The sequence below is a fragment of the Schistocerca piceifrons genome, chromosome 5, assembly GCF_021461385.2.
Source record: "Schistocerca piceifrons isolate TAMUIC-IGC-003096 chromosome 5, iqSchPice1.1, whole genome shotgun sequence".
Taxonomy (NCBI): Eukaryota; Metazoa; Arthropoda; class Insecta; order Orthoptera; family Acrididae; genus Schistocerca; species Schistocerca piceifrons.
In genome coordinates, this window is record NC_060142.1 from 289349249 (window position 1) to 289369755 (window position 20507).

Here is a 20507-nt window from a genome sequence, read left to right on the forward strand (position 1 = left end):
ACAGAACAAAAACAAAAAATTGAGAAAAAGAATGTCTAACCACAATGGAACATAATAAGCTCCAAAAGGCACCACTATGTACCCCCTCCCCCCCCACCCCCCACCCCACCCCACCCCACCCCCAAAACTCAAACTTCAGTTGCCAAACTATGACCGCAGATTCATTAGAACAACATAGAGCTGCCAAAACATGTGGAGCTGCAAAAATCTTGTAATTAAAACTGAAAATTCTCTTCAGAATGTAGACTCCAATCTTGAAAAGAAGAGAGAAAATATCTCTCTTTCCACACATTAGCTTATTGGCAAGTAATTTTTTCACTCTAAAATGAGTAACATTCACAAACTGTTGTTAATGAGATTCTTACCACATTTAATGAAATGCAATACATACATGTGCAATCAATAAGGAGTGATTTATCTTTCTGCAGTTCCTCCAAGTATGGACTTTTACCAGATGCTGATGCAATGACTTCAAGTAGTTTAGCTACTTCCAATGGTTCAATTTCATCAACATATTTATCAACAGTTTTAAGGATGAAAAATGAACGTCTTTTAAATTCTTCAGCAAGAAACAAAATAGTATCCGGTTGTATAGTTGGCAACTTTCCAGGTTCATCAATTTCTCCAGGTTTACATCCAACAGCTTCAAAAACTGCATCAAGAACAAATAGTCTTGGCTTATACTGAAGTTCCTTGTACACTGATTGCAAATAGCCTTCTCTTCGGACTAGCATATCGGCAATGAATGACCTGCAAAAGAGAAACTTCAGCTGAGCTCAATACCTGGTAGCACTGATTTGTGCTCTCATTTCCACATCCTCAAATTCATTTATTTCGTCTACATATTATACAGCATGCTATGATATGTTAATACTTACATTGGGTAAATTATGGTTACAATACATACAACATGTTTATAAGTTTTGCTTCATTGAATTGCTCTTATGTTGCGCTTAACTCATAATCAGGACATTTACAAGTTGAGTTTTCTGTTACAGAGTACAAACAGTGATACAGTAAATACGACTACACAGATTAACGAATTTATGTGCCAAATTGTCTTCAATAGACTTTATACTTGGGAGGAGCTCACTGAACAGCTGAAGACCCATGGACAATACTAGTATGCATTTGGTTCGCAATGTGTGGTTTTTCAAGAATTTTACTGTCTCAAGAATACATAAGCAAGGTAGTGTGAGCATCTGCCGTTTTCTGAAATTAGGTTTGCAAGAGTCTCTAGTTTTGCATCCATTAGCAATCCTCATAGCTCTCTTCCTGATTTTGGAAACGCCAAGGCCAGCTGAAGAATTATCCAAGAATATCCCACCATATCGTAGGTAAGCATGTACGTATGCATAGCATGCACTTTTGAGTGTTTTCAGACTAGTACATGCCTGCCTGCAGCACACTCAAGATATAACAACTACTACTACTTTTTTAGTGTTTACCTGATCAATAGGTTTATTCCATTTTGTATCATGTTGTAACTACAGACCCAAGAATTTGAATTTAGTGTTAGATTTTATTAGTTGCTTATTAACTGTTACAAATAGTCGAGGCTTTTTTTTTTGCTTTAGGGCACAAAAACAATTAGTACCATACACGCCCATGTCAAAACAAAAAAACACAAAGACAATGAGAGGAGTTAAAAATGACTACACATCAATCCAAATTGACAGAAGGGAAGATACCTAAAAACAGGGACATGGGGAAAGGTCTATAAAATAAGCCATAGAGAAACTAAGGTCCAGAACAAAAAATTAAAAGGCCTTCATGGATAAAAAGTAAAGCATGGTCGACAGCCCACGCGTCATTCACTAAAATGGATGATAACTCAGATGGCTAACATAAACGGGAATGTAAGCAGTTTAAAAAAAAAGGGGCATTCTGTCAGGAAATGGCGGACAGTTAAAAGTTGGGCACAATGTGCACAAAGTGGTGGAAGAGCACCATTTAACAAATGGCAATGGCTAAAAGGACAGTGCCCAATAAGCAACCTAATTAAAATGACGTCTTCATGGCAAGAGGGACAAAAGGAAGTCATCCAAGCTGCTGGGAAAGGCTAATGACCTGGAGCTTGTTCCCATGAAGGGTGGGCCAGTGAGTGATGCCAAAGTGACATCACCTGCAAACATACGGCAACAAAGATATCATGGGAGGGAGTGTAAGAAATAGCGGGCTGAGATAAGAGGACTGCAGCCTTGACAGTAGTGTCAGCAGCCTCGTTTCCTGTCAGACTTGACCAGGAATCCATATAAACATCACAATGACTCCATTAAGAGTGAGCAAGTGACAGCTTTCCTGGACCCGTTGCACTAAGGGATGGACAGTGTGCAGCACACAGAAGCTTCGAAGGGCACTGAGAGGGTCTGAGCAGATGACACAACTGAAAAGCCCATGTGACCGGATGTACTGCATGGCCTGATACAAGGCAGAGAGCTCTACTGTAAATACTGTGCAGTGTTCCAGGAGCAGATACCGAAAAATGTTAGCGCCAATGACAAAGGCACACCTGACACCACAGTCAGTAAGTGTGTCATCAGTGTAAACAAAGGTGTTATTGCGAATTCCATGCGAAGGTCATGAAATGAAGGCGGTAGAGAGAGACTGGAGTAGTGGCCTTAGGAATCAAATGAAGTCCAAGATGAACACGGGCCGCTGCATGAAGCCAAGGTGGGGAAGGGTTCACATCCAGCAGGAAAGTTGCAGGGAGTATGAAGTTGAGCTGGTGGAGCAAGAGCCAAAAGTGAACTCTAGGAAGTAATAGTGATCAAAGGATTCATCGAAGAAGGAGGCATAGGATGGGTGTTCACGCATGGCAGACAAACGGCATGCATATCTGCTGAGGAGAAAGTCACAGTGGTAGGGCAGCAGTAGTTCGGCAGCTTCTGGATGCAGACACTCAACCGGGCTAGTGTAAAAGATGCCAGTGACTAAGTGGATGCGACAATAGTGGATAGTATTGAGACGGCATAAGATGGTCGGATGTGCAGATGCATAAACGAAATACCCCTAGTCTAGTTTCGAATGGACAAGGGACCGGTACAAATGGAGCAGGATGGTTAGATCTACACCCCAAGAAGTACCACTGAGGACACACAGGACACTGAGTGACCCATGCAGCGGGCTGCTAGGTAAGACATGTGGGTGGACCACGAAAGTTTCCTATCAAGCATGAGCTCCAGAAATTTTGTAGTTTCAATGAATGGAAGAGCAACAAGCCCAGATGTAACGACAGTGGATGAAACCAATTGAGCCACCAGAAATTCATACAAACAGCTTTGTCAGTTGAAAAACGAAAGCTATTGTTGATGCTCCTTGAGTAAAGATGATCAAGACACTGCTGAAAGTGCCGCTCAATGAGACAAGTCCATGGAAAACTGCAATAGATGGCAAAATCATCAACGAAAAGGGAGCTGGAGATACCCAGTGGGAGACAGGCCATTGCAGGGTTAATGGCGATAGCAGAGAGGATGTTGCTCAGGACAGAACTCTGAGGCACAATGTTTTCCTGGATAAATGTGTCCAACAATGCAGGACATACACCTACCTTGCAACCTAGTTCTTTTAAAAATTCCTGAAGGGGAATGGGGCAGGCAGCCACGGAAGCCCTATGTGTAGTGAGTAAGGATGATACCAGTCCTCCAACAGGTGTCTTAGACTTTCTCCAACCGAGAAACACGGTCGCAGTCTGGTATTTCCAAAGAAAACCATTCATGACATGAATGAACAAAGTAATGAGATGGTTAACTGTAAAACACTATGCTCGAAATCCACACTGTGCAGTGGTTACTAAGTGCGAGACTCGAAACATGCCCTCGGCTCAGTTGCAGTTGTACAAATTAAGCAGAAAGTGCTTGCCCACAAGAGTAAGGTGCTGCAACATCTGAATGTGAGCAGCGTCTGGCCCTGGGGCAGAGGAATGGGATGAAGTGAGAGCATGATCTAGCTCCCTCATAGTAAAGACGGCATTATAGCACTCACAATTCTGAGAAGAGAAGGGTATCACCTGAGCCTCCTTCACTCGTTCCGAATGGAGAAAGGCAGGGTGATAGTGAGAGGAGCTCGAAATCTCCACAAAATGGTGGCCCAAGTTGTTGGAGGTAGTAATAGTAGTAGTAATGATGACATCATCTGCTACTGTCAGGCCGGAAATTGGGGAATGGATCTTGGTCCCAGTGAGCCATCGGAGGTTGGCCCACATGAAGGAAGAGGGATTTGAACTGTTAAAAGAACTAGTGAATAAAATCCAGCTAGGTTTTTTGCTATCCCAAAGAACGCAACGACACTGTGCCCACAACTGTTCATAATGAATGCAGTTTGCCATTGTAGGGCAATGGTTAAAAACACAGAGTGCACCTTCGCATGTGAGGGCATCACAGCACATCTCAGTCCACCACGGGACCAGGACACAGCGTGATAAGAGGAAGTCCGAGGAATGGAACATTCTGCGGCGGTAAGGATAATGTTTGTAAGATATGCCACCTGGTCATCACAACTGGGAAAATCTTGTTTGTCAAAGGTAGCCAGGGAGGTCAAAGGGCAGCCTTAGTAAGCTGCCATTTGGGTGTGCATGGAGGTGGGGTAGGAGTCAGCTAACAGATAGCGCATGGGAATTATTGCTTGAGGTTTTGTCAGAGAGAACGGACCACTCGAGACAATGGGCAAGCTGGGCAGTGCAGAAAGATAGGTCCAAATAGGAATAGGTGTGCATGGAGTCTGAAAGGAACATGGGTGCTCCTGTATTAAGGCAGAAGAGAGAAGAGGTTAAGTAGCTTCTGAAAGTCAGCCAAGAGGGCACCTCTCAGGCAGGATCTGGGAGAACCCCAAAGGGGATGGTGCACTAGTCAGGGAGATGGGTCGACTATGAACGTCATCCCAGTCATCTCATATGACATGCATGACTCCCCCATAGACTGAATGCTGACCTCAGGGGAAAAAGGGGGGGGGGGGGGGGTGAGGACACAATTTTGTTTCCTGAAGGCAGAGAACAAGCAGCTGCTGTCGTTCTACGAGCAGCTGCAAATCATCTTTGTTGGATCAAAGGCTGCAAATTTTCCATTGGAGGAGACTCATGACAAGGAAAAAATGAAGGGGTGTGACCTTGTTGGATGCCGAGTGACAGCCTGCGAAGACTTGCTGCTACAGGGTGCAGAGGCGAGAGGATCCTGCTCCATGACGTCCACAGAAGCATCAGCTTTCTTCTGCTGTTGGTCTGCGAAGTTCAGCACACACCAGCGACACACAGGCCAGATGGGTGAGGGTATCATATGGTGACACCATCGAAGAGGATCTTCGAGTTGGCGAAGGAGAAGACTGTTTGCCTTTGTTTGACTTCTTTAAGCCTTTCCAGTTAGCAGACGAAGACTCAGATGTTGGTTGGCTGGAGATATGCAGGAAGTCTTCATGGGAGTATCCCTTGTAGCCTTTCGTGCCTGCCAGTCATGTAGCTGGTGACTTCGCCCTGTGGGGTGCGAGTTTGATTACTTTCTGCACAACCGGACAAGGAGACAGCGATGCTACCATGACAATGGGCGATTGCACAACCTCAGAACTGAATTTGAGGCTGCATGTCCGCATGGCCATGTCCTTCATGGAGCAAGATGTAGCAAGAACAGTACTGTAAGTGCCATATGGTAGAACATAGGGTTTTCAGCTAGCCAATAACTTGCGAGCAACCAGGTATGGTACTTTTTCCTTTACCCAGATCTCCTGGACAGCCCGCTCATCGAGATACATGCAACAATCTCGAGAGGAGGCACAGTGGTCACCATTGTGGTTGATACGGCAAGGGGAAGAAGGTGGACAATCGCCTTCGTGCATATTCCTGCCGCAGGCTACACATTTGGCTGGGTGGAGAACACATCGGTTGGTTACATGACGCTGCATACAGCCTGCGTTCCGCAAGCACCAGTATTCAATGAACTGTGGATGAAACCCGACTAACATGGATTACATGCATTGAGCAAAAATAATAGTGGTATGTAATATACAAACCATATGAGTTACTCCATTACTTGTAACTTTTTATGACATCATCTAACTATGTACTTCTTGTATTCTTAGCATTGAGAATGGTTAGCTTCTAGCCGAAATATAGATCTGCACAATAAAATATAAAAAGGACGACTGATCACTGCAATCTATAATTTACAAGAATTCAGAGTTCCATAGCCCTCGATACAAACAGGAAAACCATGGAGAAGTGAAGTGGCAAGCAGTAGTTGTGTTTGAGAATCGGAAATAGTCTCCAAAAACAAAGTGCCATTACATAAACAAGAGCAGGATTCCACAGGGCCGGCAATTGCAGCTTTGTGAATTAGAAATGAATTTACCATTGCAAAGGACTGAACGTTTTCACTACGTGAAACCACAAGGAACGGTGGTGCAGCTGTGAGGGTCTTTGAATTGAGAGCTTCATTCTCTTTACGTCTGGTAGACGTGGACTGCAAAGATGATGCTTGGTTCATTGTGAGAAAATCCCCCATGTTTGCAAGAATATCTGATGGTTCGCTCCTTCCAACTGGACGGCCCCTCCACAAGGGCGTGCACCCGCCTTAGGTGATTGTTCACACCTTCGGTCATACCTCCTGAACACCTGATAGAGGGACCAATCGACAATTTGGGGAGGTAGCAGCTAGGCAACCACACCTCCCTGGGCCTGGTCTGTACCAGGAGGTGCTTGCGAACCCTACATGTCGACCCAAGGCTGGGAATTACGTGTTACCCAGTCACCTGTTACAAGTTGGATGGGTGGGGGCCGGCCTTCTGAAGTACACAGGGAGGAAGAAGAAAAAGAGGAACCTCAAACACTGAAGTGCAAGTGGGATAGGAGAAGGGGAATGGAAAAATAAAGAAGAAATGAAAGACAGTGGAGAGACTATTATATCAGCAACTGAATATGCAGGACACATTTCCAGCAACATCCCAGACATGTTCCCCAAGGGAGGGGAAGAGGGGAAAAAGAATAGCAAGGGGATAGACGTGCAGCGCAAATGGGAAAAGATGCTGCAAAGGCTGGAGCCCCATGGTAGCCAAGCACAAATCCGGCAAAGAGTGGTGAGCCCCCAGGGCGGGTGGGGTGGTGTGTGTGTGTGTGTGTGTGTGTGTGTGTGTGTGTGTGTGTTTCACAGAAACAATAATTTCAGTATTACTGGTTACTCTGTTGTTTATAGCCCAAAAGCTGGATTGTTCAGTAGAAGAGGTTCACAGCTTTCTGTAGTGTTTTGTTTAGTACACTTCTTTCATCTGCAAATATAATGGTTCTCTGAGCATCTACATTCAGGCTGAAGTCATCTCTATACATAAAAGGCGATGTCCTGACTGATTGACCGACTGACTCTCCATCACCCAGCCCAAATCACTAAGGATAGAAACTTCAGGTTTGGAGAGGGTATGGATCTTATACTGTAGGCAACATTTAAGAAGGAATTGTCCAAAATTCCTCTCCTAAGGGGATGAAAGGCTTTTTGAAAGTACGTTTCTATTAACGGAATTTTGAATCTAGAAATGTGGAAAGTGGAATTTGGTTTATCAGTCAAAAACTAAAAAATATCTGTTTCAGTATTTTTGGAAATTCGACCACTAAGGGGGTGAAAATAAGGGGTTAGAGTTTTTTTTAAATACATAATTACCAAAGAACTACTAAAGGTTTTTAGACTACATCTAAGACAATTGGTATTTGACTTCTCACTTAGAAATTTAAAAATATGTGTCACAGTGTTTAAAAAAATTTTAAAACTTTATTTATGAAAATTGGTATTTCACTTCTCGGTTAGATATAAAGAAATATTTGTCACGGTATGAAAGATGTATGGAAGTATATCCACAAGAACGCAAAAGGCATGATTAACAAAAACTTTGGACACTAGCTACAAGATTCGCTTTTTGGTCAGAAGTACATTCAGGAAAGAGCATGCTTGTATGGCCTTGATTAGTGTGGAAAGCTTAGAGCGTGTTGCAATTTGTGAACAATATAAAAATTCGATTAAATAAAAACAAAACACAAAAATCTCTGCAGGCCATACAGTGAGTGAAGCAGCAGACGCTAAGCTAGTTGATATGTATAGGAGCAATAGCTGAGCTTCCAGTACCAAGAGCTTAGACACATCTTGCTTGCTATTCTACTTCCATATGGAACTTCAGTTCCTGAATGAGTTGCTTGTCTGTGTACATCAGAGTGTCTTTCTGTGAGCAATTGATGATGTGGGACTATGCAATCAATTTGTTTGCCAGACCTCTGATACCATACTGATAAATTTTTATAAGGAATATTTTATGATCCACTACATCAAAAGCATTTGATATAGCTATAAATATGCCTGTAATGGGTTGTCTTGGCAAAAAGATCTTGTATTGTATTAATGCAGTTATATATAGCCTTTGTGTAGATCTTTCGTGCCTAAACTCATACTAAAATATACTGATATTATACTCAGTATCTTTTTTATTAGTGAAGCTCATCAGTTTTTTGTGCGCGATCTTTTTTTTTTTTTTTTTTTTTTTTTCAAATAATTTAAAGAAGCAGGGTGAAATTGTGATGGGCTGAGAACTGCTCATGTTCCTTTCTTTCGCCGTTTGAAAATGGAAATTAAATACTTTCAATTATCTGGGAAATAAACTGCCTGGAAGGAGCAGTCACGGAGGTTGGTTTGTGGTTCTGCTACAGTATGCACACATTTCTTGAAGATGGTTGCTGGAATACCATCATTCAGTCACTCACATGTTCATGATATTTTATGCACAATCACATTTATGTTTCTACATAACTAATTTTGGCTGTCTCAAATGGTCAACCACAGACTAATTTACTTAAAGAAACGCGTCATCACAATATACGTAAAAGAGAGAAGAAAAGGACACAAACAATTATTGGTCTATCACAATTTCACCCTTCTCCTCTTAAGTATTTTAAAAAATTAAGTACAAAAAAAACTGATGGGCATCATTGACAAAAAGTAATGTACTGAGTATGTAATGGAAATAATGTACTTTATGTGTTTAGACACATCAGATCTACACAAACGACTGCATATGACTGCATTAATAAAATACTGTAAAATACTACATACTATGGAAAATATTCCAGCATCACAGACTATGACATGGTTGCAAACTGAACAGAGACCCGAAAATAGAATAAATTTCCTTTACTTCACATCTATGGTCACAAATTTTTTATGTCATCAGACTACTAGTTTCAATCTATAAAGACCATCTTCACATCTGCTTTATAAAAACATGTCTAATGTATTGGAGCCATAGAGGCATTGTCAAGTGTAAAACAGGTTGGTTGGTTGTTTGAGGTTTAAGGGACCAAACAGCAAGGTCATCAGTCCCTTGTTTCAAATATACTCCATTCTGCTAATGGGACATCTCAGAAAAGTCAGAACAATAAAACGGAAAAAGGGAAAAATGTAAAAGAGCAGTCACGTTGTCATTGGTAAAAAAAAAAAAAAAAAAACAAAATGAGGGAAGTCGGCAAGAGAACGAACCCAACACTATGCTGAACCTGAGACTTAAAAAAAAAAAAAAAAAACAGAGTAAAAGGGGAAGAAAAGAGGATTCCGGTCAGGGAGGTGAATCGGGAATCTCTCAACACTGCCTACAGTGGGAGACACCCAAACACTCACCGCCCTGCCCCAACACCAGAGAGATTAAAAACCTTAAAACTGAGAATAAAAACCACTCTCCCGGAGGAAACCGAGAACCAGAGAGACCATCCGGGAATCGTCAGCCAACATCAAAGGTAAAGTGTGGGGGAGTCTGTACTTAGCACACAGGGCCAAAAGAAGGGGGCATTCAACCAAAATGTGGGCCACTGACTGGAAGGCTCCACAACCACGTAGCGGGGGTGGCTCATCACGCAAAAGAAAACCATGGGTCAGCCTGGTATGGCCAATGCGGAGACGACACAGTGTGGTCGAGTCCTTTCGGGAGAGGCGAAAGGAAGAACGCCATGGGCCTGGTGTCACCTTAATTGCACGAAGTTTATTAGACAGGGGAGTAGCCTCCCAAGAATTGGCCCATGACTGTGTGAAGTGGGATTTGATGTGAAGCCGTAAATCCACTGCAGGAGGGGTTACAGAAAACGGGGGGTAAGTAACTGCTCCCCCAGCCAAACGGTCAGCGAGCTCATTACCCGGGATACCCACATGGCCAGGGACCCAAAGGAAGTCAATGGAACAAGCAGCACGGTGAATATCAGCGAGATGGTCATGGATGGCAGAGACCAAGGGATGGCGCGAAAAACACCTGTCAATAGCAAGAAGGCCACTCATCGAGTCTGTACATAACAAAACACGGTTGTGTTGGGATTGTTTAATAAAGGTAAGGGCCTGGGAAATTGCCATCAGTTCCGCAGTAAACACCCCACATGTAGGTGGCAGCAGATAACTTTCCGTTCCAACAGAGGACGTGAAGGCATACCCAACATGATCAGCAAGTTAGAGACATCAGTGTAAAAAACAACAGCATCCCGAAACTCCCATAAAATTTGGCAGAAAAAGGAACGGAACACCACCGGGGGGATGGAATCTTTCGGACCTTGGCGGAGATCCATCCGAATTCGAGGCTGAGGAACTAACCAAGGAGGGGTGGAGGGGAGGGAGCGAGGAAGACAGGACAAAGAAGGAAGCTGAAAATCACGGCAAAGAGACGCAAGGCGCAGCCCAACCGGTAAACCCGTCCGAGGGCGGGAGTCGGGTGGGCGACGTCCATGGTCTGTGAACAGGATAGAATAGGAAGGATGAGTGGGAGAAGAACGGATAGTGAGGGCATAAGACACCAGAAGCTGGGACCGCCGAACAGAAAGGGGGGGGGGGGGGATCCCAGCTTCAACCAGGAGACTATCAACAAGGCTAGTAGGGAAGGCACCGGTGGCCAAACGGATACCACGATGGTGGACTGGATCCAGCACGCGCAGTGTGGAAGGAGCAGCTGAACCATAAACTTGACAACCATAGTCCAAGCGAGACAGAACTAGAGCACGATAAAGACGGAGGAGGAGGGAACGGTCCGCACCCCAAGAGGAGTGGGCAAGGAAGCGAAGGACATTGAGTTTACGGAAACATCCTACCTTCAGGAGTCTGATATGGGGCAGCCAAGTGAGCTTGTTGTCGAAAAGATGACCCAGGAAACGAAACTGTGGAACCACAGGCAATCGTTGTGCAGCGGGATAGAGCTCTGGATCAGGGTGGATCGTAGTACGGCGACAGAAGTGGACCACCTGCGATTTTAAAGGAGAGAATTGAAACCCGTGTGGGAGGGTCCATGCAGAGGCACGTCGTATAGCCACCTGGAGCTGCCGTTCTGCAGATGCCATCGAGGAGGAACTAACCCAAATGCAGAAATCATCCACATACAGGGCTGGGGTGACCAAGGGACCGACAGAGGCCACAAGTCCATCGATAGCAATGAGGAAAAGGACACTCAAGACAGAACCCTGTGGGATGCCCGTCTCCTGGGTCCGTGGAGAACTAAAAGCAGTACCAACTCGAACTCTGAATGACCGATGGATCAGGAACTGGCGGATAAAAATCGGGAGTGGGCCCCGAAGACCCCACTGATGAAGGGTTAGTAAGATGTGATGGTGCCAGGCCGTGTCATAGGCCTTGCGAAGGTCAAAAAACACTGCAACCAAATGGCGGCGCTGGGAAAAAGCCTGCCGAACTGCGGATTCCAAGCAAAGTAAATGATCGATTGGAGATCGTCCCTCTCGAAAGCCACACTGGTAAGGTGACAATAGATCCCGAGATTCGAGGACCCAATTGATCCGACGGGCTACCATCCGTTCAAGTAACTTACAAACAACATTGGTCAAACTAATTGGCCGATAGCTGTCAACAGATAGGGGGTTCTTACCAGGCTTAAGGACAGGAACCACAATGCTATCCCTCCACTGAGAAGGGAAGTCACCCCGGAGCCAGATACGGTTAAACACCCGAAGAAGATGTTGCCGTTGTGGAGCACTGAGATGTTGAAGCAGTTGGTTATGAATGGAATCTGGGCCAGGGGCCGTATCATGAGAAGAAGATAGAGCAGAAAGAAATTCCCATTCAGTAAAAGGTTCGTTGTAAGATTCTGACTCACAAGTGGTGAAACATAAGGTGGGAGCTTCAGCCTGCTGTTTTTGATGAAGTAAAGCAGCTGGATAGGAGGCTGACGCTGATGCCACTGCAAAATGGGTCGCAAGATGTTCTGCAAGAACTAATGGGTCCGTACAAATGCCATCTGGGAGGTGAAGGCCTGGGAGGGTGGACTGCCGATGGCAACCTTGAAGAGAGCGAAGTGTAGCCCATACCCGTGGCAGAGGGACAGTGGAACCAAGGGAAGAAACGAATTGTTCCCAACATATCCGCTTGCTCTGTTTGATTAAATAACGGGTTTTAGTGCAAAGGCGTTTAAAGGTAGTAAGGCTGGCTACGGATGGGTGCCTCTTAAAGTGTTGCAAAGCTCGACGGCGATCACAGATGGCAATGGCAATAGCCGTACTCCACCACGGGACTTGCCGGTGATGAAATGGTCCAGATGAGCGCGGGACAGCAAGGCTAGCAGCGTGAACAATCGCGTCAGACACGTCACGGAGGACGTCATCAATACAACCCGACAAAGAGGGAGAAAACGCGACCTGTGCAGTGTATAGAGGCCAATCGGCGCGTTGGAAAGACCAACGAGGCAACCTGGCCATCGGGGAACGCGAAGGGAGCGTGATAATCAACGGGAAATGGTCACTATCACAAAGGTTGTCGTGTGGCCACCAGTGTAATGAAGGGAGGAGAGAGGGAGAAGAAAGAGAAAGATCAATGGCAGAAAAGGTACCATGACCGGCACTAAAATGAGTAGGGGAGCCATCATTAAGAAGGCACAGGTCGTGGTCTGCAATAAATTGGTCTATAAGAAGACCTCGTCTAGATGGAAAGGCACTGCCCCACAAAGGATGATGAGCATTAAAATCCCCAAGGAGGAGGAAGGGAGGAGGAAGTTGCTGAAGAAGGGCGGTTAAGGTAGCAGGTGTAAGAGTCCTGTCAGGAGGGAGATAAAGATTGCAAACTGTGATTGCAGAGTCAAAGTGGACCCTAACAGCAACCGCTTCCAATGCAGTTTGAAGAGGAATCCACGTGCTAGTAATGTCTGTACGGACCAATGTACAAACGCCACCAGAAGCCCGGAGGGGTCCGACCCGATTTCGACAGAAAACACGGAACCCACGGAGGGTCGGTGAGTGAGCATCAGTAAAATGAGATTCCTGGAGAACCACACAAGCTGCAGAGTAGGACGAAAGAAGGGATTTCAATTCCGGAAGGTGACGATAGTATCCATTACAATTCCATTGGAGAACCACAGAACGATGGTTTGAATGGGGGAGGGGGAGACATCCATGAACGACAGGTCAGAATCCGGTTGTGAAGTCGGGGAAGGGACCTCCGGTGACACCAGAGGCTCTTTGTCCCAGGACTTATGTTTCTTCTTCCATTCAGACTGAGATCGAGGAGGGCTGTGTGGCATGAAGGAGCCAGCTGCAGCAAGATCAGGAACAGAAAGAGACTGGGCGACTTGGGGGCCGACAGACCGCGGCTCTCGCGGTCGTCGCGAGGCAGCAGACCTTTGGCCTGGAAGGTGCCGGGAAGGGGCATCCCGGGAGAGGCGCCCTTGAGCAGCAGACGCCGAAGGAGTGGGACACTTCTCCGGCTGGGGAGCGGGAGCAGCGCCCATAGGAGAAGGTGTGGGAGCCGCAGGGGAGGGGGGGAGGAGAGGAGTCCGGGATGGGGGTAAGGAAGGGGGAGGAAGGGGTGAAGATGTAACCAAGGCGTAACTAGATGTCATGGACACAGGGTGAAGTCTTGCATATTTCTTACGGGCCTCTGTGTAGGTTAAACGATCGAGGGACTTATACTCCTGTATCTTTTTTTCCTTCTTATATACGGGGCAATCTGGTGAACGTGGAGAATGACTACCACGACAGTTTATACATACAGGAGAGGGAACACAGGGACTCCCCTCATGGAGTGGACGTCCACAGTCACCACAGAGAGGGGCCTGGGAACAGCAGGAAGACATGTGACCAAACCGCAAGCACTTAAAACACCTCATAGGAGGTGGGATGTACGGCTTCACATCACAGCGATAGACCATAATCTTAACTTTCTCAGGAAGGGTATCCCCTTCAAAGGCCAGGATAAAGGCACCAATATCAATACGATTGTCTTTAGGACCCTTCTGAACACGCCGAACAAAGTGAACACCCCGCCGTCCGAGATTGTCCCGAAGTTCCTCATCAGTTTGAAGGATGAGGTCCCTGTGAAAAATCACACCTTGTACCATATTTAGAGACTGGTGGGGGGTAATGGACACAGGAATTGTGCCAAGATGGGTACAGGCACGAAGGGCTGCAGATTGGGCAGCTGAAGTAGTTTTTATCAGCAATGAACCTGACCGCATCTTGCTCAAGGAGTCCACTCCGCCAAACTTGTCTTCAATGTGTTCCACAAAGAATAAAGATTTGACACTGGTGAAAGTATCTCCATCAGTCCTGGTGCAAACTAGATAACGGGGGAAAGGTTTTGCCCCTAGACGACGGGCCTGACCCTCTTCCCAGGGGGTAGCCATGGAAGGGAAGGCTGAAGGGGCAAGAGAAGCAGCACTTGAGGAATCAGTTTCACGCAAAGAGACGGCCGCAGAAGAACGGCCAGAGTTCTGGACCCGTATGCGTTTCATTTGCATAGCGTCCGCCCTGATACCACCCACTCCGATCAGGGGCTCTCCTCACGGGCGCCACCCAGCCACAGCAAGGGCCATCTGGCACGGCGACCATTGCCGGGAATTCCGATGCTCCAGGATGACGAGCAACCACTCCAAGGCATGCATGAGGAGGTCACAGCTCAGGTATCAGAAGTGTGATCCCTGTGTGTCCAGGGGGCTCAACCAAAAGGGTACATAGCGACCCCACCACACGGGCTGGCTACCGTGCTGGCTATGCGCCCTAGCATCAGACAACGACGTGAAAGAAAAGGTGGAATGTACTAGGAGGGCGCACGTCGGAGACACTAGGTAAGGTGCTCTTCCCCAAATGGCTCACACTACGGAGGAGAAATTTTGTAATGGAGGTCAAACCCCAGAGGGGGACCAAGGAATGCCAAAAGGAGGAGATGATTACGCAACAAAGCCGGAGTGTAAAACCAACAGGACCAGGAGGATAGCGGGGGCCAACATAAGCAAGGACACCAAGAGAGGGAGAGGAGGGGGCGACGGGAAAGGAGCAAGGAGGGGAAAGGAGGGGAAGGGGAAGGAAATGCAGCCCTGGAGAGAAAGAAGGCTGCAATAGCTCGGGGCCCCGTGCTCGCCACGCACGTATCCACAAAAGAGTTGTGGACCCCCTGGGGGGAAGTGTAAAACAGATGGTGTATTTGAAGTATGAGAAGAAGAAATAATTTTGTACCACATGCATGCCCAAAAAGGAAGAACTATTCTATCTGCCAAGAAAATTTCAAGACAAAGATAATATTTCAAAGCCAGTCACCACTGCCACCACCACCATGTAGTTGTCCCTACCGGCAGGGTTTGCATGGAACAGAATCAGCTCTATCTTAATTCTGAAATATATGTTGGACCATTATAATAGAAATATATGTTGGACCATTATAATAAGCACAACATCCTGGGAGATTTTCATCATGGTTTCAGAAGTGGTCATAGCACCATGACTGCAACACTTCAATTTATACTGAGAGCTCTTGACAAAATTGATGAAGGCATGTAAGTAGCTGGAATTTTCCTAGACCTATCAAAGGCTTTCGATAGGGTTGATCATAAGGTACTTCTGTCAAAACTGGCTAGAGATGGCATAGGTGGAAAATTATTGCACCTCATCACATCACATTTAAAAAACAGAAGACAATGTACCTCAATCACACACAATAGTGGAGAAACATTAAAAAGTAATACATCAAGGGTCAGGAGTATTAAATTTGGTGTGCCTCAGGGATCGATAATTGGTCCCTTCCTTTTTATGTGTTACGTCAACGACTTCCCAAAGATAGTAAAAAATGATACCTTCATTACAATGTATACAGATGACACTTCAGGCCTTTGTTGAGGAAATGATATTCTTAATCTTGGCATAGAGGTAAAAACATTTATAGATATTGCAAAGGAAAAGTTTGAAAATGACAATCTAAAAGTCAACTTACAAAACACAAATATAGTCCCCTTCAATGTTGGTGATTTGCAAACTTGTATTGATTCTCAAGATAGTAATACCATAGGGAAAATCTGCAGTGAGTGTAAATTCCTAGGTATGCATAGATAACAAACTACTATGGACACAACAAATTGACAATGTATGTGGAAGGCTATCATCCAGCCTGTATGTTTTCAAAAGAATAGCTGCATATGTCAATACCCAAACAATGAGGATGATGTATTTTGGTTTAATACATCCATTTCTAGCATATGGTCTTGAACTGTGGGGCAGGACTTCCAAAACTCATGTAGACAGAGTATTTTAACTCCAGAAAAAAGCCTAGAGAATATTAGGCAAAAAAGATGCTAGAACATCATGTAAGGAATTGTTTATAGAATTAAAAATTCTGAATATCTATTCAATGTATATGTTTGAAACAATAGTATTAACTGTAGAAGATAAGAAATATACCTGTCGTAATGCAGAAATTCATGATCACAATACTAGACAAGTACAAAATTACCATATGATACACAGAAGACTGAAAAACACTACAAACAGTCCATATATTAATGGAGCAAAATACTTCAATGCACTGCCAAATGAACTGAAGGTAATAACTGCAGAGACATTCAAAAAACATCTAAAATCGTGGCTCATTGAGGAGTGCTTCTATAGCCTACTGTAGAAACTAAAATCTAAGGTATTATTATGTCAAATAATTTGGATGACATTCTTAAGTTCCTGTTATAAAGTAAAATTAGATTGTATGCTGTTGTATTGTACTACCAATTGCTATGCATGTAATTACATGTTTCACGCAAATAAATTACAAAAAATTACAAATCTTCTCCAGTATTCCCACAACCATCACTATTCTGGCCCAGTCTTCTGCTATCTTTTGGATGCTTTCTTTCACTCTTTACAGTCAATTTGCTCTGAGATTGCCCCATGAGCTCCTGCCCTCCACCTTCATCTCAACCATCTTCCGAGGAATCTTCATCTCCGCCCATTCTCTTCAAATGCCCACACTATTTTGATCTTTCTTCCTCAGTCACATATTATCTACTTAACCCCTTTATTTCTCATCTTTTTCCATTTTTGTTATAACTACCTAACTTCTCCAAAACTTCATCTCACTTATTCGCATCGTACCTGTTCCCCTTTCCTTCATGACCCTGTTCTCTGCAACACACAACAGAAGTGTCATATAATATGTTTGGTATACCACATTCTAAGTTTTCAGGAAGGGGGGCTTGGCTTTGTTGTTCCACACTATTCCTCTCATACTTATAATAAATCTATCAATTTGCCTAGGTTGTTCATTTCTTCATCACTGCTTCTATTTTCTTGCATTATACTCCTTGAAACTTCCCACTGTTTTTAGTTGCTATAGTTTTACTATAGATCTATCCTTTTTTTTTTCTTGTTGTGTCCACCTGCTCACACTTCTATCCATTGACTTTTACACCGTACTCTTGCAAAACTTCTTCCCAAACATCTAATTGCTTCTGTCTGCCTCCTCACTGTTCCCCATATTGTCAAATCATCAGCAAACAGCATTGCTATCATCTTGTCTCCCATCTCTTGCAATTTGTGTCATTATCCATCACCACTAGCAAAAGTAATGGAACTAGTGCAATTAATTTTTTCAGTCTGTTTCTCTGTGGCAGCCATCCTGTTCTCCTCTTCCGATTCTCAGACAACTTACACTTCCCTGGTACTATTATTGTACCTCTATGCTATTTGCTTACCTATCCCTCTCCTTAGTGACTCCCAAACTTTATTTCTCAATAGAGCGACATATACTTTCTGTAAATTCAGGAAGACCACCAGTAGACCTCTCCCATACTCAAAGTGATGTTCCTGCAGCTGGCTCACTGCAAATATTCTGGAGTTCTCATTGTATTCCATACAGCACTCATAACTTTATACAGCCACAGCATCCCCACCTCTTCTGCATCTCTGATCAGTTCACCCTTTATTCATCTATACCTGATTCTTTTCGTCCTTTCATGTACATAAGTACTTCCTCCACTTCTATTCACAATAGATCGTTTTTCCATTTCCAGCCCCATCCTCCATCTGTCCTATATCTCTATTCAGCTCCCTGTTCTGTTTGGATGCAGAAAATCATCAAAATTTGCCCTGCTCAGCTCTTTCAGGTCCATCACCTTCTCTACCTCATTCCCATATTTCTAAAGTATTTTTACATTCTCTGACAATCTCCTCCTCCTCAATCTCTGTGCTTCTCTTTCTTCTAATGTACTTTGTTGAAACCATACCCCAAATGTTTTATTCTTCTTTAAAACTGCTTCTTTAAGTCCAGAATCTCCTTTATTTCTCTGATGTTCATTAATAAAGCCAATGGTGGTCATCTAAGGCCTCTGAGGCATCTCGTGGTATTACATTGAAGTCTGCTTTGTTTCTTGTCACTTCATCTGTTGTTAATGTATATTCAACCACTGATTTATTTTTAGATCAATCAGTGCTGTACCATGTTACCTTATCTATCTCTCTCTCTCTCTCTCTCTCTCTCTCTCTCTCTCTCTCTCACACACATACACACACACACACACGCGCGCGCACGTGCACGCGTGCACACACACACACACACACACACACACACACACACACACACACACACCATACCCTGAATTTCCAATCGTCAATCAATGTAAATTCAAATTTCTCATTATAATTGTGCTGTTCCCTGTCATCTCCTTCTATAATCTCTTCTGTTTCCTCATATATGCACCTCACCTAAGAGGCATAAACTTTTAGTATCATCACTGTTTTCCCCTTCAACAATATTCTGGTCTTTATCTTTCTCTCATCTATTCCAAATACTTCCTCTTTCAGTCCAACTCTCACTACTTCTCAACTCCATTTTTGGTGTCCTCCTCACCATCTACCTAGTACAGTCTAAACCCGTTCCTCAATTCACACTTTTCTTCATATCTCCATTCTGTTTGTGCGACCCTGTAACACATTCAGTTTTTATTTTTCCATTGTGCCAACAAGATTTTCCATTTCCCTTCCAGAGTTGGACTCTTTGATGTTCCAAATTATAATCCATGCCCATTTCCCTGTCATGTACCTTTAAATCCAATTTTTGTAATGAAACTTGTTCCACTTTGGAGAGCTCCTATTTACCCACTGTTGGTTTGTGGTAATCACAGCTTCACCAGAGTGTCACTTTGACAGCAGTTCTGAGTGCTTCTGTATGGCCTTCACAGTTACTGTACCAGTCATGGAGCACATGGCCCCCATTGCACTTCACTCTACTGGCAGTCCCCTGCTTCATGCTGTTGCCTATGTTCCAAGACTTTGGTATGGGTTTGGACTTTGAGAAAGTTATGGAGTATATAACAAAAATTTCAAGTATGATGTAAGAAAACTTTCACAACAGGAGTAGCAGAAATAAGTGACAAGAATGTCAAACACAGTGTGTCTCAGTTAAGTAGTCACTGCTTGTATCAAATTCCAAACTGCAATGCTGGCTTATGGTGAGTTAAGGTGTTGCGATCCTTGAAGTTTCAAAAACAGTTGTGTACAAAATCAAAGTGCTAGCATCACTGCAGCATAAATCCTGATCATGAACTTTACAGTACATTTCTGCACACTCATCAAAACATGGCACTGGAGTAGTGAGGCAACAAAGTTTTTTTTGAGTCCTCCAGCATTTGTATATGAGAATTCATCGAATTCAACTGAATACCAAGAGGTTGGTCCTGGTTGTTCCTCCATGACGACACCCCAGCCCACAAAGTGAAGATTGTGCACGAATGTTTGATCCATTTTATAGTCAGTCCTGGGTCACCACTGTATTCACCAAATTTGGCCCCCAGTCAACTTCTGGTAATTCCCCAAATTGAAGTTGGCAATGAAAGGTCACAATTATGACACTGTTAAGGATGTACAAGAAAACTGTACTGTAGTACTAAATGCAACTCCAAAAAAGGTTTACAGTGACTGTTTCAAAGGACTTTTAAAATGATTTCTGTTGTGTTTTGATTTAGGGGAAAGGGTATTTTGAATAAATAAAGTGATCCTGTGAACATAATCCATAACTTATTTTCCTAACAGAACTGGGACAACCGTGTACATCTGTTGACTGACAGCAAGGAGGAAAAAAGGAGGAATAAAAAGGTTTTTTCAAACTTACGCAAATTCACAGTCATTAATGGCACGGTCAATTATAATTTCCAGGCCAGCTGCATCAATATCTTCAGAAATCTGATTATGGCCCAAAAGTACATTATAAATTACCATTGAAGAATAGCTGGCAACTTTCTGATTTTCATGCTGCAAGAATTTCCTGTAA

The 20507-nt window shown here is 44.1% G+C and overlaps 1 protein-coding gene across 5 annotated transcripts in view; it reads right to left on the reverse strand.

The window, feature by feature from the left end:
* The window catches only part of LOC124798249 (ataxin-10), a 98316-nt gene that overhangs the window by 33280 nt on the left and 44529 nt on the right, over positions 1-20507 (reverse strand). For all 5 annotated transcript variants that reach the window (XR_007016928.1, XM_047261567.1, XM_047261570.1 and 2 more), the window contains 2 exons: positions 20349-20501; positions 392-750 (listed from right to left, as the gene is read on the reverse strand). Coding sequence is in view for 4 of the 5 variants with exons in the window: in XM_047261567.1 (XP_047117523.1) it covers positions 392-750; positions 20349-20501 (512 nt within the window). In the remaining variant the exon portion in view is untranslated. The remainder of the gene's footprint in view (positions 1-391; positions 751-20348; positions 20502-20507) is intronic.